The 26,084-nt window shown below is 39.1% G+C and overlaps 5 protein-coding genes and 1 long non-coding RNA gene across 11 annotated transcripts in view; 2 read left to right on the top strand and 4 right to left on the bottom strand.

Moving 5' to 3' along the window:
- Positions 1 to 1,053, bottom strand: part of LOC130701699 (tyrosine-protein phosphatase 99A-like) — a 42,034-nt gene extending 40,981 nt beyond the window's left edge. The window contains exon 1 of one of the 2 annotated variants that reach the window (XM_059497408.1): positions 574 to 1,053. The gene's annotated coding sequence lies outside the window, so the exon portion shown is untranslated. The remainder of the gene's footprint in view (positions 1 to 573) is intronic. The other variant, XM_057523636.2, reaches the window with a different exon arrangement.
- LOC130699851 (RNA polymerase II-associated protein 3-like) lies at positions 91 to 25,792 on the top strand. Of its 3 annotated transcripts, none has more exons than XM_059497413.1 (6): positions 91 to 94; positions 24,205 to 24,339; positions 24,398 to 24,525; positions 24,605 to 25,259; positions 25,322 to 25,514; positions 25,639 to 25,792. In XM_059497413.1, the coding sequence occupies exons 1-6, from the start codon at positions 92 to 94 to the stop codon at positions 25,722 to 25,724; spliced, it is 1,200 nt and encodes a 399-aa protein (XP_059353396.1). In that variant the 5' UTR covers position 91; the 3' UTR covers positions 25,725 to 25,792. The 3 variants fall into 3 exon arrangements, with proteins under 3 accessions (XP_059353396.1, XP_057377929.1, XP_057377928.1); XM_057521946.2 differs by lacking the exon at positions 91 to 94 and adding an exon at positions 23,743 to 24,042; XM_057521945.2 differs by lacking the exon at positions 91 to 94 and adding an exon at positions 23,743 to 24,042 and having other exon boundaries at positions 24,202 to 24,339.
- On the bottom strand, positions 13,422 to 15,683 carry LOC130700371 (uncharacterized). 2 transcript variants are annotated; one of them, XR_009003762.1, is made up of 5 exons: positions 15,458 to 15,683; positions 15,202 to 15,386; positions 14,594 to 15,145; positions 14,258 to 14,451; positions 13,422 to 14,136 (listed from the first exon to the last, which is right to left on the bottom strand). It is a non-coding gene; the product is annotated as an uncharacterized LOC130700371 (long non-coding RNA). The 2 variants fall into 2 exon arrangements; XR_009003761.2 differs by having other exon boundaries at positions 13,422 to 14,451.
- LOC130699925 (xyloside xylosyltransferase 1-like) lies at positions 17,463 to 18,853 on the top strand. The gene is made up of 2 exons (XM_057521982.2): positions 17,463 to 18,003; positions 18,069 to 18,853. The coding sequence occupies exons 1-2, from the start codon at positions 17,503 to 17,505 to the stop codon at positions 18,750 to 18,752; spliced, it is 1,185 nt and encodes a 394-aa protein (XP_057377965.1). The 5' UTR covers positions 17,463 to 17,502; the 3' UTR covers positions 18,753 to 18,853.
- On the bottom strand, positions 18,793 to 20,788 carry LOC130699909 (WD repeat-containing protein WRAP73-like). 2 transcript variants are annotated; one of them, XM_057521966.2, is made up of 8 exons: positions 20,661 to 20,788; positions 20,353 to 20,567; positions 20,108 to 20,290; positions 19,869 to 20,045; positions 19,597 to 19,809; positions 19,412 to 19,523; positions 19,149 to 19,337; positions 18,793 to 19,084 (listed from the first exon to the last, which is right to left on the bottom strand). In XM_057521966.2, exons 2-8 carry the CDS (start codon positions 20,503 to 20,505, stop codon positions 18,849 to 18,851), a joined length of 1,263 nt encoding a protein of 420 aa, XP_057377949.1. In that variant the 5' UTR covers positions 20,506 to 20,567; positions 20,661 to 20,788; the 3' UTR covers positions 18,793 to 18,848. The 2 variants fall into 2 exon arrangements, with proteins under 2 accessions (XP_057377949.1, XP_057377956.1); XM_057521973.2 differs by having other exon boundaries at positions 20,670 to 20,752.
- On the bottom strand, positions 21,160 to 23,468 carry LOC130699748 (peroxisomal N(1)-acetyl-spermine/spermidine oxidase-like). Its single transcript, XM_057521930.2, has 7 exons — positions 23,345 to 23,468; positions 23,099 to 23,269; positions 23,010 to 23,028; positions 22,697 to 22,948; positions 22,370 to 22,586; positions 22,042 to 22,302; positions 21,160 to 21,985 (listed from the first exon to the last, which is right to left on the bottom strand). Exons 2-7 carry the CDS (start codon positions 23,247 to 23,249, stop codon positions 21,407 to 21,409), a joined length of 1,479 nt encoding a protein of 492 aa, XP_057377913.1. The 5' UTR covers positions 23,250 to 23,269; positions 23,345 to 23,468; the 3' UTR covers positions 21,160 to 21,406.
- Positions 25,793 to 26,084: the final 292 nt, after the last annotated feature.

Raw genomic sequence — 26,084 nt, 5'->3', positions numbered from 1 at the left:
TTGCCTCTTCTCGTTGCGTGTCAACGAGAAATGAATCGGTGGTGGACATCCAACACCCCCAAAAGGGTCCCCGAGAGGCGCAAAAGATCAGATGGTTATCCAATCGGGTCGCAATGCCCCTACTCGAAACAAAATGTTTCTTTTCTCTGCGAGCAATAAGAGGCAGACAAAATGTTCTTCACGATACGTCACGCACAAGCAAAAAAAAAAATAAATAAATAAATACAAAACATCCGAGATGAATACCGATCAGATACGAATCGTCCCGTGATGCTAGCGACACATTTCAAACAAGGGAAACAACAGGTAAATAAAAGGTTAGGTTCATTTAGTATTCAACTGTAACTTTGAGGTGATTATTTTTGAAAGACATGTGTCTTTTGAAGAGCTAACGAAAAGGTGCGTTTCAGAGAACGAATGAGCCGCCAAACTTTGTTGAAATTAATCAAACACTGTGGGAGAAAATTTCCTTTTTTTATAGCGGATCGCTCAGGTGTAAAAACACTTATTCGCCATTATATATCAAATAAAACCCTTCACTTTCGCTTCTTCAATAGATTGTTTTTTGTTTACCTTGAGAAAAGGGAAAAGAGCGCGGGGTGTGCTACACTCCTAGACTTTCGTGAATGATGACGGGATGGGCCCGAAATGTCCCCCTTTTTTTATTATTATTATAAAAGCATCACGAAACGAAGAATACTAATGTCGATCTCAGATTTCTTTTTCCTTCAAAAAAAACAAACAAACAAACACTACAATCCTTTTATTTCTATGTGTCCCCCTTTTTTTTCAAATTCAATTGACTCGCGCGGCCACGCGTCTACGATCACGACCCGGCTCAACAAACATCGTTTTCTCACTTTTTGTTTCGTTTTTTTTTTTTTTTTTTTTCTTTATAGCACTAATTGGCAAACAGTCCACGCACACATACACACACACACATACGAGATATCCAAATTTTCAATCAATTCAAAACCATAAAAATTCACTCGTTAAGTTTTTTTTTGTTTTTTTTTTTAAAGATTCTCGATTTAACCAAAAACACCTAACTCCAAAAATAAAACGTTTGACACGATTGAAAATTTGAAAAATTGAGACACAACCACGAGCGTGCTGTCAGGACGACGGCGAGTCGGCAACTGAAGGTCTGTGCCGCTCTCGCCGTACCTCTATACCCTGGGCGCGCAGCACCGGTGGTGGGGATGGGACGAAAAGGAAAAAAAAAAAAAAAAAAAAAAAAAAAAAAAAAACGAGGCCTCAACAGACGGGTGGAGTTGAGGGAGTATCCAACGGGAAAAGGTATAGAAAACACTATAGGGTTTCCCACATCTATATGCCACCGATTGTGGAATATAAGAAAGAAAAAAAAAATGAGGTTGGTCATCATTTTTCCGGGGTAGAAAACAAGAGAAAAAAATATAAGGACCGCAACCAATGGCTGTGTTAAAAAAGAAAAAAAGGTTATCGTAACCCGTAGCGCTTCTGCTTTTTTTGCTACCATTTCCATAGTGTCTTATGTAGGTGTGTCTCACCAACAAGGGGAATAGAAGAGACAACGGCTTTTTTTTTTTCGGGGTTACCTTATTTTTTTTTCTCCTTTTTTCGTCAAAAAAAATAACAGCACGACTCCTTAAAGAAGAAAAAAAAAAAAAAAAAGACTGGAAGGGAACACGAGCTCAGTAGGTGGCGGCTTCCCTTGGACGTGTGTCTTGTTCTCCCCCCCCCCTCAAAAAAGAGTCGGTTACGATACAACACAATTTTCATCCAGAAAAAAAAACAAAACAAAGAATGGCATCAGCCACAGCCAATCGTGCACACCTATAATCCTTTTCTAGTACGAAAAAAAAAACAAAAACCTTTACGTGCTTCGAAAGGCGTTTTGTGAAGAATTGATGTTTATGGGTGAGCCAACAAGACCAATTTTGCCCGTCCTGTTGGTTAAGTTCCGTTTTGTCATTCGGGGATTAAGTTCAGTGTTTCAAAAATAAATTGTTCGATAATACCTTTTCTTTAAAAAAAAAATAATAAATAGAGGGGACCCACAAGTGGAACGTTACTTTAAGCCTTTAAGTCGACCGTCTCGTTTTACACGACGTGACCTTCTCGCTTTAATCATTATATCGAAAACGCGTTAATAACGCACGTAATACAACTCGAGTGACATTGGATCATTTACGTATTTTACAGCTATGCGTTTGTACTCAAAAGGGAACGAAGAGGGTTAAGTAAACAAGTTATGCATTCGCAACGTCATCGAAGAATGCCAAATGGCAAACGATCATTTTTTTTTTTTCCCCTCCCCAGCTTAAATAAGCGAAACAATCACAGTGGCAAAAACAACATCGAGCGCTAATCGCACATGAATAAACAGGTGAAACACTGAAACGGACGCGCAGAAAGAACAAAAAGCTTTTTGGACGTTGACGTGAGCCATTCTGCATATCTACGACAAGGTGCCTAACTGTTAATGACATCCACGAAGCAGAAGGACATTGATGTGATATTTTGGAACGTCGCTTTATTTATGCACTTGGTTATAGAGCTCGAATTGAAACAAAGATGCACGTTTCATTCAAATCAGCTAATGGACGTTCGTTAACCGCTTTGTTTTTTTTACAAATAACGAACAAATAAAAATTCTAGCGCATTATTCGACATCGGCGTAAATTAGAAACAAAAAAAGGAATAGACCCAACATTAGCGGCGGATGCCAGTCGGGCGTGAATTAGCCAACTAATTCAACACATAGCGTTCAACCGACTGCCGCAAAAGCAGTCGACAGTTTTGGTTAAGTTAGCAGTTACGAAAAAAATCAATGAAACACGTAAATAACAAAGACATATAAACCAGCTCGGCTTTGTAATACCCCCCCCCCCCACTCCGGCGGCCATGATCGATTTCTCGCTCTCCCTTTAAGCAGTTTTTCACGAACGGTCACTCGTCTTACAGAGTCACGTACTTGTCTGAGAACACACGAAAACGCTATAATTATTACCCGGGGCCAATTGAATCACGCGATTATATTCAAATTGAGGTAAAACAGGCATCGCTACACTTTTCTTTGGTTTCCTTTTTTTTTTTTTTGTAAACCTAATTCCACCGCAGAACGTTACGCATTTTTTCTTTTAATGTCTGACCCAACTCCTAGTGTACTGAAAACCTTTCAACGGCAATGGTTGGAAAGCAGGTGAGAAGGACAATCAACCCGATCGAAATGCAATCATTTCAGTTACGTAAGAGAAACAAATCATTAAAAAAAAGGAACAATCAACGAAATGCGAAGACTTTCGAAAATCATTCGCAATTCGGTACGGCCCAATTTTACATCAACAAAGTGCAAAAATTCTTTTCTTCCACGCAAAAACACGCCGTGTTCCAAACGCCTTTTGTCTTATTCACACACGGCCAGTTCCCTTTTTTACCACCACATACAACACCCTCCCCCCCCCATTTGCACGTTACGTATTATTTACACAAGAGGGCGCCTCACCCGGAGCACACCTATGGAGCACATGTAATCTAACACGGGGTTGGGTTTCGAAAGAAGATCAAGTCCCGAGTGTCATATTGCACTTTACACGGCGCATAGTAAAATAGGCACCCCCACCTCGGCCAAAACCCTTTTCAATGTCCTCGACATGAATGGAAATAGGAAAAAAAAAAAATATGAAACTCTTTTTTCTATGTGTGTGTGAAGTGCAGCTGCGTGTAGACCCATAACAAACGAAGACATTCAAACAAAGGAATCGAAAAGATGGCAAAAAAAAGGGAGCTCCATTGTCTCGACAAGCGTTTTTTAACAAATGTCAGGCTCATTCAAATGTCTACATCCACGTGTGTACTCTTCTTTCCAATTGATCCGCACCAATTTTCGCCATTCTAAGCCACCCCTTCCGTCCCTCGTATTTAAACGGCGTGAATTCGCGCTCCATCGTACACATATCAAATAATATCAGGAAGCAAAAAAAAAAAAAAAAAGAAAGAGGTACCACCTTTTTCTTCACATCCCCTCACATTCTTGTATTATTATTCCCTAACCCCGACGTGTTGACGATCAAATCACAATAGGTACGCGTCACAATCGGAAGAGGGAGCTCCTGTCGTGACATCAAAGAGCAGTTGGAAACTCCTTTTTATTTTTTATTTTTAAACATGAAAAGATGAAACTCCGTCAACCATCCAACGCTTTCGACTTGAATACAATTTCCCAAACCAAGTGTCCTTACGCGTGTGCGGAGGGGAAGAGGAGGAGATTGTGAACCATGAGAGAAATGCTATTGCTCTTCTTGGTACCTCTACAGTGTCGTTGATGAGCTTCCAACCAAACAAAAAAAAAAAAAAAAAAATCTCCTTTTCGTTCTAGAACGCCACACAAAGATTCCCTAACCGGCTTTTCGGGTTCCATACAGCGCAGGAGAGAAGCCAATCTACTGTACGAAATGACAAGCGAGATAATATAGCGACCTTTTACTTTTCTTTTTTCTTCTCATATAAGAAAACTGCAATAGAATGATGTCCCTCTAAAAATAGGAATAAACTGTATACCTTTCTCATCTGGCTTAGGGTCCACAGCTCAACTATGTATGATGTACGGTGATGAAAAAAACAAGAGCAAATGGAATATTAAAGGGTCGGAAACATAGACAAAAAAAAAAATAATAAGAGAGAAAGTCGCTGTGGATCTAGATTTGTTTGACGGGGACACACACTGTCGTCTACTCTCCTTTTATGTATAGCGTGGGGTAGCCAAGGCGATGAAGCGGTGAGCGAGGAAATGAACAAGTTATCAACACGCAATGAAACCGGAAACTGCTAGCAGCGCCATCTACGGTAACTTTTGTCACAGAAAATGTCGTACGAGGGACCCAGTTTTTCCGCTAGCAACATACGTAATATTGAATGACGAAAAAAAAAAAAAAAAAAACAGAGCCCACTTTTGCTGTTCCTTTTGTTCCAGGCATTGTTGATTCCATTAGCAGAGAGGGAGCGCAAGACGCCTATTCGATAAATCATAGACCTATCGGTGCTGCCACTATATACCTCGCTCACTAAAGAACGCACAATGTCAACAAACTTTTTACGTTAGAAAACAACGTCAACAGTGCAGCGAGGAAACGTCCCGTGCTCCGCATAACGCAGCCGGGCATCACGATGGATATTGACCGACCGCCTTCAATACTAAAAGAAACAACGTTCAAAATCCGCGCTTATTTTTCAGAGTTTTCCTTACGATATACCTGTTCTCTATGTTACTCAGTTGCACGCATCTGCAAATCGCCCACATCGATATGAAACAAACATCTTTTTTTTTTTTTTTTCTCGTTACGTATCCAGGAGAAAATCTACCATCTTGTAATGCATTTCGCGTTACTCGGGAGCTACCCTTTACCTACAATTGCTCCCCATGCCCCCCAATATAAATGTTAGGTTTTTGCAAAGCTAACAAAAAATTCAATAAAAAAACATCCATAGAAAATCCAGGAAAAAAAAAATCGAACCTACGTCATATCATTGGCTAACGTGCAGGTTTCGTTCGGTGCAGTCAACCATCACGTTTTGATACGAGTACAGGGAAGAAGGGGGGGGGGGGTAGGGAACGGTGATGTACATACACGGCGGATGGAGTGGAAAAGAAAAACGTCGAGAGGAATTCAAGCGCAAAGACGGAGCATGTCTTCGAGAAGATGATGTAGTCTATTCGAATTGAACAAAATTGAAGACGGTGGGGAGAGATTGAGAAGAATAAGAAAATCTATGACTAGACGACAATGACAAGGACCACCCGACCTGCAAGATCAAATTGAAAATGGTTTCCCTCCATCTTTTTTTTTTTTTTTTCGCGGCCTGTGAGTATACATAGCAAGAAGAAATCGAGAAAAGCAATAGATACTAGCAAATCAGTGAGCCGAGTTTTTTTTTATTCCCCTAGAATCAATTACGAGGATGGAAGAACTCGCGCGCCAGTAGCCCTCCCCTCCGATCTCTTGGAAGATCATCGGCTCGGAAACGATGCGGCACAAGCAAAGTAGTCGGACACATCGAAAAAAAAAAAAGAAGAAAATCAAAAGGAAAAGAGGCCTGGAAAAAGAAAAAATCTAAACGAAAGACCATGTACAAGTGGGCAAAGATCAATCTCCTTTCTGGGGGTAAAAATACTCCCACGTATATATACACACAAAAGAATAACGAGTAAATGGTGAAACTGAAACATCTAGCTCAGATGATTCGTTTATTTTTGTTCCCCGTGATCTCGAGAAAGAAAAAAAGTTTTGACGTTCATCAGACCAGATCGATCGTGTTAGCCTTTTTTTTCTTTCTTTCTTTCTTTAGTGTTACCGTTTGTTTATTTCAGATGGGCCTATTTGAGACAAGAGATGGCGCGCCCTTCTTAGCCTTTAACGAAAGACCATAACTCACGTTATTGACTCTTTTGGTAGATGGGTAAGCCACTTTCGACTCGCTAATTATTGAACTACTTTCAGCTAACTGTGTAGATTGCGCAGACTGCGCAAAACTTGTACATATTCAGAATTGCTTGGGCTGCTCGATGATCCATCAAAGAAACGGTCGCCTCGGAAACCCTTTTACCCTAGCAACTCGCGGAGAGCGGGAGGGGGAAAAAATGGCGCATGACAACCCCATTTGAATAAGCTCCACGAATGCTCGACTTTTTTTTTTTTTATTCAATTAAAAAGCAAAAGTGAAACGCAGTGGCAAACTTTCTTTAGAGGCAAGAAATTGATTTTTCAAAATAAGATAAAAAGAAAAGTTTACGGTGTCGTTTTGAATTCTATCAATTTGCTGGCGCACTCGGATTTCTATCAAACAACTTTGCTAACGCGAAACGAACACGACATGTTTAGGGGAAAAAAACGCGTTCTAGGCAATGTATATAAAGTGGAAATGAATTTTCGAATACCAATAACAAGAAAAACCGCCCAACGGGGCCCTAGAATTCAACATTCTAAGCCATTTTTCAATCACTCAAGACGATATATGATGTAAAAACAACTTACCTTCAAGCTGCACGTGGCCATTCGTCTTGAGATGGCACCATTCACTGGACCTAAAAGAAAGAATATTTAATAAAAATATTTTTAAAATTTGTAAGCTTATCTTGAAATACACAACGAACGGGAAAAAACGTGCACCACGTTCTTGGTATTTAATTACTTGATTAAACACAGACAAAATTTTATGAAATAAAAATGAACAAAATCGCTAAGGCAGCCATTTTTGAAACGACTAATCTATCGCTTGAGTATTCGGCAGAGTGGAATGAAATTCAACGTGGCGTTTTATGCAATTACGCGTCTTAATTCTTTCCAGAACGTGGAAAGCTTAGTTTTTTATTGAGAACAGCAAAAACTAATGTCATTAAACACAACAGAATGCAAATAATGGCGCTCTAATACTCAATCATAAACTAACACGCTGCCAACAAACTCAAGCACATTTCTAGGCGATTTTTCCTCTCAACTAAATGGGCAGATTCTTTCAATACTTTGCCGCCATTCCATGCCAACGCAACCGGCAATCAAAGTTCATTTAACAAAGCCAATGAAAACAACTTACTTGGAGAACAGCAGGTGAAAAACACTCATAGCAACGACGAATCAACGGTTCACTTTACACATGTTCAACCAAAATTAGAAGCCCATTAGGACTACGACAGTCTGCCACACTTTCTTCCACGAAAGACAAACACAAACTGACTGTTTTTTCTTCAAAAATCTCTGGCGAAATCGAAAATTATGCTAATCGTTTGTGTACTTTTCAGAAGGTATCGATGAGTCATAGAGGAAGGGAACGATTTGCAAGCAGATTCCAAGGACATTTGGCCCTTTGTTCTCGACCAAAAAAGCTAACCCATCCTCCCTTAGTTTCAAATCTTTCGAAAAAACCCTCCTGGGAATAAATAGAAAATGGCCGATTTTTCTCCCTTATTAATTATTCAATTCCAATTCGTTTCGTTGCTGCCCTTTGAAACTAATGCGTTCGTTCTTTTATGACGCGTGTTGTTCTAAAAAGGCCTGGTTTTTCCCTATCGAGCATTATGCAGATTTATTCAAATGAGTGGTCATATTCTGGACAACTGTTTTAAGAATTTCTGGAACAATTTCATCAATAATTAGGGCGTAACAAATTGGAAAACAAGTAGCATGAGACTAGTTTCAACTAAAAGTCTGTTATTGTTGTTTTGCTGATTAGAAACACATCATCGAACTTTTGCGGCGAACAACTTTCCTTTTCGCTTCTGAATTAACGATTTCCAAAACTAATTAATACAAATTAAAGATTTAACGGTAAATGAACTTGATTTGTTGTCACGTGATGCGTCGTGTCAAACGAAAAAATATGTGATCACAGAAGCGTTAATTGATACAGAATTATTCAATCCGTAGTACTTTCACCATCAGATATCCCACATACAAATTATTTAATATTCTGATTCACACCAGTCATAAAGTAATAACACATCCCATCTTTGTCTCTTCTTCAAGCTATAGCAGTGGATGCGGATGGTTATTTAGTGAACTACAATCCGGATGTAGATCACACAGCAATAAGATACAAATTAACATACAGATTCGACGTAGTAATAAGCGAGGTTGCTGGGCAAACTTGTATTGTGAAATACCTAACTAAGAAACTGCTTCGCCGTTGACTATTAATATACCAATTACATAAAAAAATCCTGGAACTCTGTACACATTATGCCAATCATCAATGTTCATTACACGCAATTAGAAGATTCAAAATACTAAAGCTATTATTAGCACAAATCTTTGTCAAACAGGTGATTTTACGGGACACTGGCACAGCGTCGTTGATCCATGCGCCTGCTCCGCCAGCGCCGTGAGTCATGGCGTTAATTAAGGACAACTAGTATCCACACTTTCCATTTTAAAAAAGCCACCATTCACGATTTCTTTTTAAAGCAGAAATAATCATAAGACATCCGAGAAGCTTACGGCATAATATCACTAAACTCGTTAACACAATCCACGTCGGACGGAGTTCATTTTCGTGTGACGATTTCATGGCGTACGCATAAACCAGCTGTTTATTTCCAAACGGTGGGGGGAAAGAAAGAAGTCAGTCTATATAGGAACTGCCGAAGTAATATGGCCCACAAAACAAACCAGCCGGTCGCATATGGTAACGACAGTTGAGTCAAACTATTAGTCAACTCGTCAACGATGATGTGGGGTTTTTTTTTTTTTGCTTATTCCCTATAAAAAGATATCCCTCTATACGCAAAAGACGAATACCCTTTTTTTTTTTAAACTGGAAATTCCTACTATCGTTAAGAATCCCCGAAAACCAGCCCTGAGTTATGTACTCTTTTTAACGTACGCACATGTAAAAACGTACTGATTTATTACGTCAGTCCCTTCTCTGCATACATGCGCCTATGCTGAAATTTGAGAACTTGAAATATCTCGTAAAAAAGGGAGAAAAAAAAAATGAGTTACAAAGAAAGTAAAAAATAGAATAAGAATACGACCGCTAAACTTTGTGGAACACATGTGTGTTAGCCGTAGGAAAGAGGGGCTAGAACGTACGTACAAATAGAAGAATATATACTACGCCTCCATTTCGTGACTATGTTTGTTTCCTCCCACTCGATGTGCCAAAGGAGTTATGCGTGACTCCATGTCAACGACTTATTACATCACTGGCTTTTTTTTCTTTCTTTCTTTTTGCTATTATTTTTTAAGACAGATTTTCATGACTCTTGACATGAACATGTCTTCTACACACAAAGTTTGTTTCCCGCTGCCGGCCAAATGGAACTATCGATTCAACTTGTGCGTTGTGTTTTGTACAACGACTTGAACATCGCAGCAGGTCGTTCCTCTTTCATCTTTTATTTCTCGTAACGTGCTACTTGCAAGGATTTACGTTCCCCCCTTCTCGCTTTTTAACAACGAAAGAGAGAAAAAAAAATAAATTATAGATCACCCAAGAATAATACGTTCAAATGGCAAAGGGTCTGGAGAAAAACGGACATTTGGTTCTCCTCGATTGACCGCGCCCTACTGGTTCCATGTCTCTCCTCAACAGCCATCCCCCCCCCCCCCCCCCGCAAACTGACGATAGATGTAGTTCTACTACTACTTCTTTTTTTTCGTGATGTACAACAGACGGCCATCATTTTTCCAAACGGAGAGGCTATCAAAAATAGAGGACTACTACCCCCCTCTTTCCTTCCGCCTACACATAAAAAGGGTAGCGAGTTTTTATGTCCTTTTGTGTCTATCAGAAAAACAGCGAGGACGTAAGAGAACTCTCCAATTTCTCGATTCCGTACCGGTCGTGTGTATGACGGAGGGAAACCAACAGAGGGGAGACAACATCCAACAGAGATTGGGGGGGTACAAAAAAAAAAGAAAGATCTTTAAAAAGAAAAACAAACTGGATGTCAAAAAAAGAAAATCAGCTGATGGCTGTACCCCAATTGAACCCAGCATAACCTAACCTTCCGGAGATGGTGAGGAATCAAGGAGGGGGGTGAATCGAAGCAAACCAGCGGCTCTCGCCCAGGCCATTAGTCGGACACAATACTCTTTAATGGTTCCGCACGGGGCGGCACAGTTCGCCACTACAAATCTGTGTGTGTACAACGGGGGTAATATAACAAATACTCCGTGTGTGAGTCAGACACATCCTATAAGACCTCACCCTATCGTTTCGGGCAAGAACAAACACACAAGAGCCAAAACTCCCCCCCTATTTTCCTTTTCAGTTTCTGTAAAGAGCGTATGCTTTACCCCCCTCACCATATAAAAACGACGTCAAAAAAAAGGAAAGCCAATCCAACAACAAATATACAAAATAAAAAGTTATAGAAAATCCCCATGTACTCTTCCGACCGAAATCAGTTGTTTGTCTTTACCATTTGTTTGTGTGTAATCCTCACTGAATTTGTAGATGCAGTAAGCCTATTTTTCTTCTTTAAAAATAAAATTGTAGCGACATTGTCACGTCCGTTTCTGGCTGCAAATATAACTGATACATCTTCGTTAGATCCAGCAAGGCAGAATCGTGTATAATGCGTAACTATATAACATACTACCCCCCTTTTTTTCTCTGATAGGAACCCTGGACAGAACATAAAAAATTCTATACATGGGGCCTATTTTTTTTCCCCGTTTGGGCTCAAAGTTCCGGGCCTTTTTGGCCGTCTCATCCGGAGTCGATCGGATAGGCCTACTGTGATCGATCATGATGTCGCCTCCTCTGAGCTGCTCTCGTTTATTCGTTTTGAATTTCAACAACCCCCCCCCCTCGTCTACCCTCCCTGGACCAACCCACGCATGTGAGAGATGAAGCGAATCGAGGTTCACTATACTGTTTCCTATTTTTTTTTTTCGTTTTCTTGTGTACACGCATCAGGCTAAAAGCACATATAGGGATTCTCCGGACACTATCAATAACCGACTGCACACTCCCGAGCTACTTTTATTTTCTTTTTTAAACCTTCCCCCCCTTTATTTTGCAGCAATCCCTCTCTTCAGTTATCTAAATGTCATAATATATAGTATTCCCACACACCCTGTGAAAAAAAAAGGCATCGAACATATATACAGTGGGAGTGTAGGATAAATTTATGATAAAAAGGAAATGATGTGATGGATATTAATGATGCACGTCATTTACGTTGACATGGTTATTACACGTGTTATAAATGTTTGTGCTTGATACTATGGATAATAAGTAGACTAGACTGACATTGATAAGCGAATAAGCCCCGAATGTAAAATTCATCATAAGTGAATCCAATCCATTCGGTGTTTAATGGAGTGATGTGTCACGCAGCCAATAATATCGCTACTTGATAAAAGAGGGGAACACATTTACTCTACGTTCGTTGCTGTCGTGTGAGATTCGCGTAAATATTCAGTACAGAAATGAAAAGGTCAGTGGACGTGTAACGAATTCCCGCGGACATTGTTATGCTGACATTTACAAGATGTTTAAAGGATGTGATTCAGCTTTCTTACCTCATAGTGATGATGGCCACGATGTTCAGATTATGTAATAGGTTGCACCTATTTTCAATATCAATTAGTCTTTAACGTGAGATGAGAAACTTGAGCAGAAACGTCCATTAGTTTGCAGTGACGTACGCGGTAACCTTAAAGCAATGTTCTACAAGAACGCAATTGCGCAAATTCGAAATAGTTAGCGAATTTATTTGAACATGAAGTAAACAAACAAGGTTCATTATTGAAAATTCATGCAGTCGATGTCGAAGAAGAGTAATTTTCAAAAATTGCTTCCATTTGTAATTTTTAACAAAACATATTGACTTCAGATAAGTCCCTGAGGCAAGGTTCGCTTCCAAGCACCACCAACAATCACCTCTTGCTTCTGTAATTTAATTACTTTTTGGTTGTTGTTACTTTGGTCTTGGGTTGCAGAGCGATATTTGTAAAAGAACTTCGTTCGCCAGTAGATTAGCCCTCGAAAATAGTTCTAAAATTAGCTAAACTTAATTAACTAATCGAGAGAATGAAGAGCCATTACACCATGTTTACCACTTTAAGACATATGCATGCCGTTAACCAGTCAACGTCTCCATTTCAATTATTATTAGATGCACAACGTTAATTTTGATCACCCTCCACAAAATATTGAAGTTTTCGGAGAAGATCCTTCAATATTCAATATGAGGTGAAGACTGGATCTAACGTAACTCGAAGCAAATACTAACTTGGAATATAAACCGCTACTTGGAAAAGGTTAAGTTTATGTTGCTGCTAATATTTAAAGCAACTGCATTTATGTTGACGTTGCATTTAGGAAAAACAAGTTGGAGATTAATTTTCGTTCACGACTAGAATAACAATGTTCATTACTGAAATCATAGCGTTAACGAATGGTAATCGGAGAATACAATCAAGTACATTAACTTTATAGAATAATATCAATTTTGATAAGCCAGTAGTAGACGTGCGTTATCGCACTCTTTTCAAACTTTTCCTGGTACATGAAAGTGCGATATGATTGACGGCATTCATTTACAAGAGGACAATCAAAAACTACCGTTACCACGAACGAAACTTAACAAATACATAACAAGCAGCAAAATTTGTTAATTTTTAAATTGTGAACAGTGATGTTTAGATACGATGCAATAGTACAACTTACATATTTTTAATGTACGCTTAAGTAACGATGCACTAGTCGTCAAGGCTGGTGGATTTGAATCACTTAACGTATCGTTAGTAATGTATATTAATATGCTGGGACTCACCCAGAGGACAAATTGACCTCTACAGTACTAACAGAACTGGGAGAAACGAATCTACAGGCTATTTCCAATAGTAGAGGAACTTTGTGAACCCACTTGGTCACAGCTGCCTGCTATTAATCGTAAAATTAACCATTTAAGAAACAGGATCTCTAATATGTGAGCTAGTGAAATCGCCAGTTGACAAACACCTGCAAACGAGAGGCCATTGAACATTCTAGGACAAACGAACTTGCATCGTAAGGCACCCCGCAAAGACGTTAATGTTCATGATCGATACATCACCGTAAACCTAGTGCAAAATACTTCCTCATTCAAACATTAACCACAAACAAACAAAACTGAGAAAGGCAGGCTCGTTCACCCCCGGGGCAACGACACGTCACGAACAGGTCGGCTAATTCTCTAGTCAAGAAGCCCAATAAACAATTTTTTCTACGAGTATTACGTCACGGTTCCTCATCACTCATAGTTTTTACAAAAGCATTTTGTGCCAATGACATTAGAGAAAGTCTTTGTAGGGACATGACCGATTCAAACAAAAGTATGACGTACATTAAAGAGGTGCATAACCGTTGCGTGGCTCATTCAACAATGAGCCACGTCTTTAAATCCATCTTCTTGTTCTAACAAGGCGAAACGACCCAAACGCGTGCCAGAAGACTTCGGCTACTTAGTGAATACAAGGCGCGTTTTATAAACAATTATTACGGCCATCTTCTTTTTGACGATCGTGAATACAAAACAATTACCTCATCGTTCCGCAAAGCGCGATGGATCGCACTGTTGATTAAGGATCGTTAAACACGGCCGCAACACGCTCGGTTGTTTTTTGTTTTGTTTTTTTACATTCTTTTGTTTTGACGAATTATCTAGAAAAATATACAAATTTCGACGTGTTCGGGAATATAAACGGATATGCAACGCGTTGCGTGACTATCAGCCGGTGGCGATTGGCGTGACTGGCACCGATAAAAAAAAACGTGTTCCCACCTTTTCTCCATCCGTTTCGGTCGTTCGTATAATATACGAGCAACATTTTCTCTGCTATGCGTGAGGCGCTCCCGTCATTTCCTTACGGCCGTCTGTTCGCAGTTCCGCCTTTAGCTTCCTCGGACATCATCACGGCGGAGCCATAAAACGGCCCACTTCAAATATTTGACGAAGAGCAACAGCTAATCACGAAACTGCAATAAAAAAATACAAAGGAGCGTGAACAACATCTTAAAAGTTCATATAAAACAGACGATAAAAATGCAGACAGCAGGTCTTGATTGAATAAGGCAATTTTAAAACGTGATGATGAGACGATCTGTGTTATGAGCTTACATCACAAGTCGCAGTGTTAGGCCTCCATAGCCGATTGTCTATTATTATGTGCGTTAAAGCTTGTAAGACCAAGTCGGTTTCGTAGAGTTCTGACAATAGAACATATCGAGCTTACAAGTAAATTCCCTCTTCTTTTATTCCAATCCAGTGTTTCTTGCTTCTCCCTATACATCGACCGTGTTCGACTGCAAATAAAGTAAGCTGGGACAGCGATTATAATCAGCCTGCAAGAGGCTATATAGCGATCGTCACGTTTCCAATCTCTCTCTTGGAATCTAATTAGTACAATGAAGCCTAGTCCTTGATTGGGGATTGCAGGGGGTAGGGTATCGTCAAGAGGCGCATGCAATTGCCATCCGTGATAGGTGTAACTAGTGCAGCAGCCTAATCTTTACTTGATGAGCTTAACTCCAAACAGAGGGACAAGAGTGAATGGCCTGCGTCACATCTTGAAGGCTGCCAGCTATTATTACCGTCCCATCAGAACCCCCACGTGCTTGTTCTTCTCGAGATGAAAAAGTCATGTAGAAATCCTTTTTGCTATTTTGTTTCCTATATACGTGAAAATAGAACCTTGTGTACAGCTTAGATAATGGTGCTACACTTACGTGAAGATCATCTGTATGTATGCCCAGGGTTTTGGGGTTGCTTGTTTGTTCTCCTATTGTGCCTAACTTCTTTGCTTGCTACCATCAAATCTCGTGTTTATCTTCTCGTCTGCTCCTATTCTCAGCCGCTAGGATAATCACGAGAAGGTAAAAACGATGATTGTTGCGCGGAGAAGTCCGGATTGCTGGAAGAAAGGGGAAAAAAATGAGAAATAGGCAATAACTGAAGCAAAAACAGATGTTCGTATTGCTGTACCGCACAATATTTTGTAATAAGCGTCTTTTTTCTTCTTGGTAGTCATGGCAACGACGACTTCGGTAGCGTTATAATAGGCACAACTGAAAGTTGGGGAGTCCCTGTTAAGTTCGACGCCTTTGTGTAATGATGAATCGACAGCTCCACCAACTTCCCGTATCTTCTTATAAGCCAGTGGTAACAGCGTACACAAAGGTAACCTATAAACCAATTAAAACAGCTTAGATTAAATTACTGCTGCATTAAAAGTTGACATTAGAAACCAAAGAAAATAATTTTTTAAGGATAAAGAAAACATGATTGTACCGCACGCCACCGCACTCGTTCAGAATGCGTACTTGTAGCGACGAGACATCAGCACGCCCAGATGACTGAATCCTTATAAGACAATAAATGTAATGGATATATAGTACCGCACGATAGATAGCCAGCCTTATGTATGCAGATTACGTACAACGTGATCGTCTACTCCACTGTGCATTTTGAACACATTCAGACGCATTCGAATTTTTCAAAATGTCAGAAGCCCCAACGAAGTTTGGTTCTCTGCTTTTCCTTTTAACTACCCCCTCGCCCCTCTAGGCGTGTTGTGTATCTCTGGCTGGAGATCTGTGACACGCGGATGTAGTCCTGTGACACGGAAGTAATCAACAATACACAAAAAGTCTTATCGCTCGTTTTTGCTTCCCCCTGTGCTAGTCTTCTTCCCTCTTTTCCTGGGTGAATATGTAATTTGTTTTAGGAGAGGGAGAGGGTGAGTCCTGCAGAATTCTCAAATGAGATGCAGAGGGCACGCACGCTCAAATTATGGAAGCAATAGTCACCTGTGAAACAGCCTTTGATGACTGTATATGACGAGATGTCAACCTATGGCTCGTTTTCGACGATATAGTAACTAAGTGATTAAAACTCGCTAGTCATGTGTTAACTATGGCTTCGCCATGGTCCTACTTTAAACCATCACAGACATCTGTTACGAAATCAAATAGATAATGTTCTCTTCGTTGTTAATATCACAGAATGTAGAATACCTTACAAGTCTCAGAGTTGCTCCTAGTCTCCAATTCAGGCTTCATCTTTTTGCATAAACTACCTCACCTTGTTGCTATGTACTGCTTTACCATAGCTCTGAAGTTCACATGCAACACTATCATGTATGAAATTAAACTGAAAAATAGGATTAACACATGAGCTCAATTAATATCAAAGACTCTTTTGTTGTCTGCTGACAGACTTATCGATCTGTTTAAAGGAAGATTATGGACTGTTTGGTGAATAATAGCAACAAGTTTTCTTCTTTTCTTTGAATATTGGTGTAGCTAGTTAAACCAAGTGAAATAGTTACCGTACTACCACAAATGCAAACAACTTGTCATTGTAAACAATTTTGCTACTACTTCTCTGTCTTTGCTTAATTTTTAACTTACTTTCAAATCACTGGTTATGGTTAAAATAAGAAAATCTTTTAATACTGAGAAGGGGAATATCAACAATGGTTATTTTTCTTGCCTGAGTTTGTTGAATTTATGGCGTTCCAGATAGATTATACTTTTAAAGATTATGCCCTTGATTCCCTCTATTTGGCATTTCGGTTCATCGGTCACAGCTTGTTTGAAATGTAAAACGATAACAACTAAATAACTTTTATTCAAAAATACTTCTTGAAATGTAAACTGATTTTCCTGTATGACTGCCTTTCACCTTAGGCTGTACATTGTGTCACCCTAGCCTAGGGTCAAGTGGTCAACCCATCCATACGTTTTGCCATCCATCCCGTGATCCCAGACCTCTGTCGCGACACGTGCATCGTAATTCGTAAACATCCGATTTTGCAGCACTCATTTTGCACATTTTCTCGAGTTACATTTGTATATTAGCACTTGGGTACCTTTTAACTGCGTAGCGAAAAAAGGAGAGCATGAAAATTATGACAAGTAAATCAGGAAAAACTATGCTTTGCGGAACGTAGCTTTAGAGCCACCGCAATCAAAAAAGCAATAGTGTCTTTGGTAGAGATGGCAAGGCCAAGTGTAGCATTGTGATTCATGCCCAAATCAATTCATCTTTTTCTCTTCCTTCTCGTTACATGCTCATTGTTAGTTTGCCTATACTATAGTGAAATAGAAGAAAATGTGAGTCGCCGATTTGGGCCCCATTTGTTGGGCTCTAATCTGCGAAATTTGCGCGCAAGTGAGGACGTCTCAGTGTTGACAGGTGCCTTCCTGAATGTCACGCCCTCAGCATCTGTTCAACATGGCGAAGTGGAATACCAAAATAACACTTCGTTTGTTTATTCTTATCACAGTGCCAACACCAAGCATGCCAATTTTTCTATGACGGAAACCATTCATCTTGCCGTGATTTTTTGTAATGTTGGTCAGAAAGCTGCATTGAAATGGAATTTCAAAAAAATGACTCGATCGCTTTTCAAGCATTGCTCAAACAACATTGCTTTACATTTTCATTTGGTGACTGATCCATCTAGCTGGGAAATAGCCAAAGAAATCATCCATCATGAGTCAAAGAAGACAAAAATAAATATCCAAGTAGGAACTCACCTTAACATCAATTTTAGGGTAAAACATGTAAATATTCCCTATTTCTTTTTTAGGCGTCAGCTTACTTTGTTGATACATTTGCCCAACAATTTATCACCACTATTGAAGTCCTTCAACAATATTTTAGTGCTAAACCTGGAACCTACTACAACCAAGCACTATTCTATGCTTCTGTTCGATTACCTGATTTGATCCCTTCAAATGTAGCTCAGTTAATATTTGTTGATGTAGATACTGAGTTCCGGGACAGTGTTGAGAAACTAAACCAGCAATTTGAATATTTTGATGACCAACAACTGCTTGGGTTGGCCCCTGAATTGTCACCTGTATACCGTCACATACTGTATGTTTATCGCAATCAACACAAAACTTCATTGCTAGGAGAACCTAAAGGGAAAGGCTTCCCAGGCTACAATAGTGGGGTGGTATTGATGAAACTAGATAAGATGAGGCAATCTACTCTATATCAATCACTTCTTACCAATTCATCCCTTGGCAATTTCACAGAGAAGTACAGTTTCAAGGGTCATCTGGGAGATCAAGACTTCTATACACTTGTTGCCTTAGAGTATCCTCATTTGTTTTATACACTTCCCTGTAATTGGAACCGACAACTGTGCCAGTGGTGGAAGTCGAAAGGCTACGACGATATATTTGATCTGTTTTATGAATGTAAAGGTTTTATCAGTCTGTATCACGGGAATTGCAACAGTCAAATTCCAGATGCTAACACTTAATTTGCCATAACATGTTTTGCTATAACATAATTGCTCTCAGTCCTGGTGCCATATATATATATTTGTATGAAATTATACAAGATATGCTTTATCTGGTTAAATACTTTCTGTTAATAAGAATTTCACTTGACACACGCTACCTGTATCCTTACCCGAAATCATCAAATGTTCACCACTAATGTCCCATTCTGCCCGGTCTGCCTTCAAAGATGCAATGTTAATGCCTGCAGACCGTAGATCCGTAACAGCACAACCCCTAGGTGTCCAAGCGTAAAGATTACCAGTTCCACAGACAATGGCCAATCGTGGATCAGTATTGGACCACTTAAAGCCTGTAACGTTATTCAAAGTACGTTTTAGAACTCAGATATACTCAAACAACAATAAAATACTCACATTTAATAGCTGAGCAATGTACCAAAACGCTTTTCAGCGTGAAAAATGGCAGTTCCCAAACCCATAGCACACGTGGACGTTGCTGATCTTGGACGGCCAAGTAGCGAGCGTCTACACTGAAAGTCATGAGAAGTTGTCCTATGGATGATCCACCAGGCAGTGCAAAAGGACGTTCGTTTCTCAATTGATCTGAATCAACAGGAAGACCATTAGTTTTGTTAGGACAAATCATCAATTAAAATTCGATTCCATCTTGTGCTCACATTTCAGTTTATCTTCAACCTCGCAGTAAACAATGCACGTGCTATCCCGAATCTTGTCAGGATGATTTAAGGTAGAAATCGCATTCCACGACAGGTGATTGATAAGCTTCACCTACATTTAGACATAAACAACAAAATTTCTTACTAAATATAGTGACAAAATATAAAGGGAAAGAAGTTTCTACTTTACAACCGACAGCAGCAACTGCAAGAATTTGCGCAGTGGGAGACCATTCAATGCTGTGAATGCCGAAAACATCTGTCAAGTCGGCTAGTTTTGAACCGCTGATTAAATAAATTCCAAGTTTCCCCGGATGACTTCCGTCCCAAATAGCTATTTTCGTACCATCTGGAGACCACTTCACACCACCAATGTCAATGGCTTCACCACCTATTAGCTAAAAATGTTGTTGTACAGAGAATGACAAATATGAAAATTAACAAAAAATACACCTACAGTTACTTGGGCCCAAGTGTCACATGTATAAATAGCAACACAGTCTTGTGCCATTCTTCTTTCCACTACAGCCATGTAAAGACCTGCAACACTAAAATCTATGCCAGGATTGGCTTGCTTTGGCAAATTTATGTGGCACACATTCTGGTCAGTAAGGGACCATATGGTTATTCTGAGCTACGAACATAAAAAAAAATTATCACACAAAAAATAAATTAACTTATGGAAGTGTAAAGTACATGAAGATTTGCAGTTGTTAAGACATGGCGAGAAGAAGGAGCAAACTGTGCTGCTATTAGTCCAAGACTACCAGTGGATATTTTGCATTTCCATTCCGGTTGAACTATAGACCATACATCTAGTTTCCCCTTCTTAAGGTAGGCACTTAATAAAAGCTCTGAATCGGTACTCCATTCTATATACTTCACTTCAATTGTTTTAGTAACCAGATACCTTATGCAGTGGCACACTAAATTAAGCCTACCTCAACTATTTCTGAGCATTGGATCACCCGAATTTGCCTGAAATCAGAAACCAGGTACACAGCAAGTCTTTGTTGATTGCAGATAGCAGCAAATAGCCCATTTGGTGAGAATGAGAAAAGTCCATTTGACAGTCTAAACGAATAGCACTCCATCTAAGATCGTACTCTTCGTGTTAACGCATAGTAATCGGTAAATCTCGCTGACGTAGTTGGTGCTGTAAAGAAGCGATGATATAAATTTCACCATCACCTTGCTGTCATAAAAATACGTATCCATTTAAACCTATTAAGAAGCGGTGAAACTATACCTGCATTACATGTATAATAACGAAGGCAACAAAGAGAACACTCCTTCGCCCTGCTCCCTCACTTTCCAACCCAAAAACGATCTTGAATCTTCAGAATCTTCAGAAAATGGTGTGTAGATGTTAGCAGACTGCTTTTCTCAACAACCTCTGAATACGGCGACCTTGTCAGATTTTGAATAAGGTGATAAACATTAGGCATTGTGCGCTCCCGAATTCACGATACACGAAACTAAAAAAAATTTCTCACAATAACCGACTACAAAGGAGATCTCGTTTCGCAGCAGTAGCCTGTATGCCCCTTGTATTCTATTAAAAAAGTTGCACTTTTTCGACGAGGAGACAGACCCCCGTTAAACTCGTGAATCTTGTTAGACATGTGTTTTCTCCTCTCGAAAGCACCAGCTATCTCCAACGAATCTAGATTAGTTAATTAAATTTATAATTAAAACGAAAGGGCAAAAAGTAATTATTATGCTGACAAGGAAAACGAAATTACAGGTGATTTTGAAATTTCGTTTACTAGAGTAAACTCTTTAGGGACACATCCATGCCAGCACACCAGAATGAATACATTCGTAAGTGAAATACGTGCTACTAATCAGAATGTCTCGTTTCGTGAGACACAGTTCCTACAAACCAAAGATAGTTTCAAAATTAAACTGTAAAGAAATTTTAACAATCAGCTAACATTCTAATTCAGTTATCTACCTTAGCAAACATTCTTGACGAAAAGGACAAGACTTACGTTAGAGTTTTGCATTTTGAAACCCGTTACAATATTTAGCTATACGATCCGCCTCTCTCCATCCAGTCTCTACCGCACCATGTACTGTGCTGTAGAAAAAATCGTGCGTTGCCTCGCCAGCGAAAAAGAGCCGAGGATAGCCACTGGAATCATAGACCGGCTGAGCAAGATCAGATGCCCACACGTTCATCTCTTTTGACTTCATGGATCGGTAACTGTACGATCCCAGGGTGAAAGGATTGCTAAACCACGTTGAACGGATCAATCCTATGGGTTCTGTATAGGCAAAATCTGCCCCTACGTATTTTTTTAAAAGCGTAGAACAGACTTCCAGAATTTCATTTTCGGATAATTTCTCGGCTTCACGTGCCGCTTTCCCAGTAACCCATGCAATGAGTATGTTCGGATGAAGGCGCACTGTGTAAAACCCGAGAATATGGTCTGACCATTGACTACGAGAAGCATTGCTTTTTACTCCTTCGGGATGTTGCCGCAACAAGGATACTCCTCCCCAATCGGAACTCCACCAAGGGTTCTTAAACTTGATAAAAATTTTGTCAACTGTTCCAAAGCCAAGACCCTAACGGAATCATGAAACTTAGGTGGTATGCGAAAAGGAGACCACAATAGTGTTACCTGAATAGCTCGCTTTTTGAAGGGCGGCAAAGAAGGAACAAACAAGCTATCAAAGTTCGACTTCAGGAATCCAAGAGAACTAGTGATTATAACGAAATCGGCCACATACAGTGTTCCGTCTGTACAGGTAATTTCAATTTTTTTTTCGCCTTCCGCAGTATCGCAGACAGGATCCCAGTCAATGGTATCTACTGCCTTATTGAGCAAAATACGATCTGAAAGGGGCATTTGAAGACCGTTGTGACAACATGGTAAATTTTTCTAGAACGGCACATAATAAGAAAAATTATTAGGTTATAATACCTAACCACCACTACAAGACTTTTACCATTAGGATATTGAAAAGGGTGCTATATCCTCGTTTCCATGTGACTAAAGGATCTCCTGGACATTCTTGGTAATGTAAGTGCCCCGACCCACACGTTTCTTCCCAGTTATCTGATCCATCTATCACATTTTCCATCAGATGGTACCACTCAAAAAAGGCTCGCGCTATCGAACGGTCCAACTTAGAGAGCGAACCTCCATCGAGAAATTCCTTAAATCTAAAAGCAAAGGTAAAAAGAATTCACAAAGATATTATAAGGAATTAACCAATTTGAACAATGATCAAGATAATAAATCACAGAGTGATTTAAAACATAGGAAGGCTTACCTTTCTTCATAATACTCTCCCAAGGATTTGTTCCATTTAGACAGATCACTTTTGGAAGTGTCTTTTAGGGATTCTATCACCTGCATAAGTTCCCTTACTTGTTCTTTATCTATTTTGTAGTCTTCAAAACCAAAGACTACATTATCAGCAAAACCACTGGATTCTAAAGTCTGAATATCAGTATTTAGCTCCTGAGCTGCTTTACCCATTTCAAATACAACATTTCCTTCTTGGCCATGTACCCATTGGGCCCTTGGAAAAACAGGTTTATTGTTTAACCATAATCATAGGTCATGACAGTGATATACAATACCCCAACTCCAATGGAATTCCTTAATAATCAGACAAATAAAATAGTTACTCAAAATCAAGATTATTGCTAGAAAAAAACATTTAAGCTACCTTCATTGGTCACAATGGTGTGGACTCTTCCACCAATATGATTCTGAGCTTCTAGTATTGTAACACTCGAAGGGCTTAAGCCATTATGAATAAGCCTTGAAGCAGCAGCCAACCCAGAGACTCCAGCACCAACAATAATTACCTGCTTCATTCTTTCAAATGCAGAGAATCCTGCGAACCCAAGTCAAACGTTGGCACAGTTGCACAGAACAAAGAATTTTCGTTTACGTGCGAAAACACTCGTACTTGCAATGCTAGAGCTTCTATCATAATGCCTTATCGTAAAACAATATCTTGTTTGTTTGTTTTGTTATTTTGGGTGCTGCAGATGCTAAATAAATAATTTTTTTCCGGCAAGAGTAGAATAATCTTAACATGAGATATCACAACACGACAAATTTAAAAGCAAATAAATATGTATTTATCTGCTAATCAGGCAACAGTCGAAGGTTAGTACTAAAAGGTAGGTTCGCGATGTTCAATTTTTAAATATCGTACTTTGGGTTTGCTAATGCTGGGAAAACGTATTCATTTATTTTCCAGTAGAAAACTATTTCAAATTGTGATCGAGCAAATCAAAACGTTTACGATACGAGTTCAATGCTTATTTGTATCAGATTCAGATTCATAGAGGGGATGCACGCCTCCCCTCCATGACTGGTTGTATGTTTACATCAGCTGGGTCTGCATGCTTTTCTATGTGGTATTAGAGGTTGTTTGGTAACCGTGGAAACGTTGTTTGTCTGCTGCAGTTACGTTCAAAAAAAATTTGGGAACGTGAACAAACAATGACCGCCAAAGCAGCAGAACTTCAACGAGAAGTGAGAGAAAATGCTGAAGATTATCAAAGTTACTTGAAAGATTTGTATGGATGGGAAAAAGAAATCAAATGTAAAGATGAAATGCTTAAAAAAGCACCGAAATCTCTGATGACTGGAGATCAGGTAAAATACATGATTTTTTACCTTACGACGAATTCTTAACGTAGTTTGTAACGTAAAGTGTTGAACGTTATGTTAAGCAGGCTCAATTGCATTTTGTGTTTCTATTGGCCTTTGAAAGATTAATTAGAATAAAGATAATTTTACCATGATATCATTCAGCAGGAATTTTCTATCCGTAACAAGAAGACACTTTCTGCATCAAATGAAACTATTTCTTCAAGCAGTCCAGATGTTCCAGATTCCAATATGATGACAGACCACCAGAAAAAACAAAAGGCTGCACTTGAAAAAAATAAGGTTATTTTTACCAATTAATTTTAAAATTTTTTATTTTACTAACACAGCTTTTTCTCAGGGAAATGAATGTTTCAAAGAAGGAAAATATCATAAAGCAATAGAGTACTATTCAAGAGCCATGGAACTTTCTCCTTTAGATGCTATCCTTCCTGCAAATCGGGCAATTGCTTTGATTAAAGTCAATCGGTGGGTAAACATTGCCAGATATTGTAGATCTACTTATGTCATATGCATTATCTATATATTTTTTCTTTTTGTATAAAAGATTTACTGAAGCAGAAGGAGATTGTAACACATCCTTGAATCTTGATCCAACTTTTGTTAAAGCCTATCATCGCCGTGGTACCGCACGGGCTAATACAGGAAAGATGGAACTAGCACTAAGTGATTTCCAAAAAGTGTTAGATATAGAACCACATAACAAAGCAGCTCTGCAAGAATTTGAGCGCCTGTCGAAGCTAACCGAAAAAGAATCACCTAAATCTATCGTGGCAGAACATAGCAAAGACGGCACCAGCAAGAAAAGAGTAAGCTTTGACCAATTCGTGGCTACTAAAACTAAATCGGCTAGAGCTGTAGAAAGTGAAGTAAAGGAAAAAACTATAGAGCTAGTTGATCTGTCACTTCGCCATCCGTCGCTCACCGTTCTTAATGAGTTTGTTCCGGTATTGAATGAAGACAAAAACGAGCCTACATTGAAAATTCCAATAGTACCAGTAAACGACACAAAACAAGAATGTTTGGGAATCGAGAAAATTATTAATCAATACCCTCGGACTAATAACACTGGAGTGAAAAACGAAACTACATTGCGCGCCTACCTTGACACGGTTCCACCAGTTCCAAAAAATTGCATCCAATTCTACCAAGATTGGACGAAGCTCGAGAAAAATCCCAGTTTACAGTACAAGTATCTTAAGGTTGTTTTAATTTAAGTAATATGATTTGTCTGGCTACTAAAATAGCTATTGTTCTGTATTAGCAAATAATCCCCGCAAAACTTCCCGATATTTTCCGAGAATCCCTTGAAACTGACATTCTTGGCGGGATCCTCAATATCTGGAAAATAGAATTTGCAGAAAGAAAGGAACCCATGCTTCCTTGGTTGACCGGCTTATCTCGAGTCAAGCGAATTAGTGCGGTCACCTTATTTCTATCGTCAGATCAAAAATCAGGTGATTTCTTTTTTCACCTTTGAGGATTGCTTACTTCTATTGCTTATGGAAGTGAAATCAAATTCTAATCAATTATGTGTAAAACGAAATTTATATTAAATATGTACGTCTTTCTACCTTTTAGATTTAGATTTTCTTCTTGCCTACATCAAGACGAATGGTGAAGGTACAGAAGAAGAACGGAATTCGGTGTTGCAAAAGCTCTCGTAAGTATTCTGCTTACTTTCTATTTGAAGGTGAAATGTTTAAGGAAATACACGAATAAACATTTGCATCAATTGTTGTTTTAAATTAATTTTATGTAGTTTTGAAGTGTTTTCAAATGAACTAGTAGCGGAAAACAACTTCGGTCTATTCAGTTTCCCGTCACGAGATAATCTATCCAGAGGTTTCTAACTTTTAAATGGGTGATTGAAAAAGAAAAATGATTTTTTTTCCCGGCGTAGTTTTAGAGCTTTAATAATAATATTCCCATATAAATATTTTTAAAAATTTCGAAATAAAATAAAAAGTAATAAAGTTAAGATAACGAATTGATAGGAAATTACTAAGTGCGGGTCACATAATGAC

The sequence above is a fragment of the Daphnia carinata genome, chromosome 10 (genome assembly GCF_022539665.2).
Source record: "Daphnia carinata strain CSIRO-1 chromosome 10, CSIRO_AGI_Dcar_HiC_V3, whole genome shotgun sequence".
Classification (NCBI taxonomy): domain Eukaryota; kingdom Metazoa; phylum Arthropoda; class Branchiopoda; order Diplostraca; family Daphniidae; genus Daphnia; species Daphnia carinata.
This window is presented reverse-complemented; position numbering and strand designations above follow the sequence as displayed.

What these genes read in the sequence shown, in the direction of transcription:
- LOC130699851 (XM_057521945.2), top strand. Translation starts at nt 23,887, where the DNA reads ATGACCGCCAAAGCAGCAGAACTTCAACGAGAAGTGAGAGAAAATGCT. An exon ending in CTGCACTTGAAAAAAATAAG is followed by an intron (nt 24,340 to 24,397) that starts GTTATTTTTACC and finishes GCTTTTTCTCAG; the next exon opens with GGAAATGAATGTTTCAAAGA. An exon ending in ATCGTCAGATCAAAAATCAG is followed by an intron (nt 25,515 to 25,638) that starts GTGATTTCTTTT and finishes TCTACCTTTTAG; the next exon opens with ATTTAGATTTTCTTCTTGCC.
- LOC130699748 (XM_057521930.2), bottom strand. Translation starts at nt 23,249, where the DNA reads ATGAAGCAGGTAATTATTGTTGGTGCTGGAGTCTCTGGGTTGGCTGCT. An exon ending in CCCTTTTCAATATCCTAATG is followed by an intron (nt 22,303 to 22,369) that starts GTAAAAGTCTTG and finishes GTGCCGTTCTAG; the next exon opens with AAAAATTTACCATGTTGTCA. An exon ending in TCAAAAAGCGAGCTATTCAG is followed by an intron (nt 21,986 to 22,041) that starts GTAACACTATTG and finishes TGATTCCGTTAG; the next exon opens with GGTCTTGGCTTTGGAACAGT.
- LOC130699909 (XM_057521966.2), bottom strand. Translation starts at nt 20,505, where the DNA reads ATGGAGTGCTATTCGTTTAGACTGTCAAATGGACTTTTCTCATTCTCA. An exon ending in AATGCTCAGAAATAGTTGAG is followed by an intron (nt 20,291 to 20,352) that starts GTAGGCTTAATT and finishes ATTGAAGTGAAG; the next exon opens with TATATAGAATGGAGTACCGA. An exon ending in TAACAACTGCAAATCTTCAT is followed by an intron (nt 20,046 to 20,107) that starts GTACTTTACACT and finishes TTATGTTCGTAG; the next exon opens with CTCAGAATAACCATATGGTC.
- LOC130699925 (XM_057521982.2), top strand. Translation starts at nt 17,503, where the DNA reads ATGCCCAAATCAATTCATCTTTTTCTCTTCCTTCTCGTTACATGCTCA. An exon ending in AGACAAAAATAAATATCCAA is followed by an intron (nt 18,004 to 18,068) that starts GTAGGAACTCAC and finishes TTTCTTTTTTAG; the next exon opens with GCGTCAGCTTACTTTGTTGA.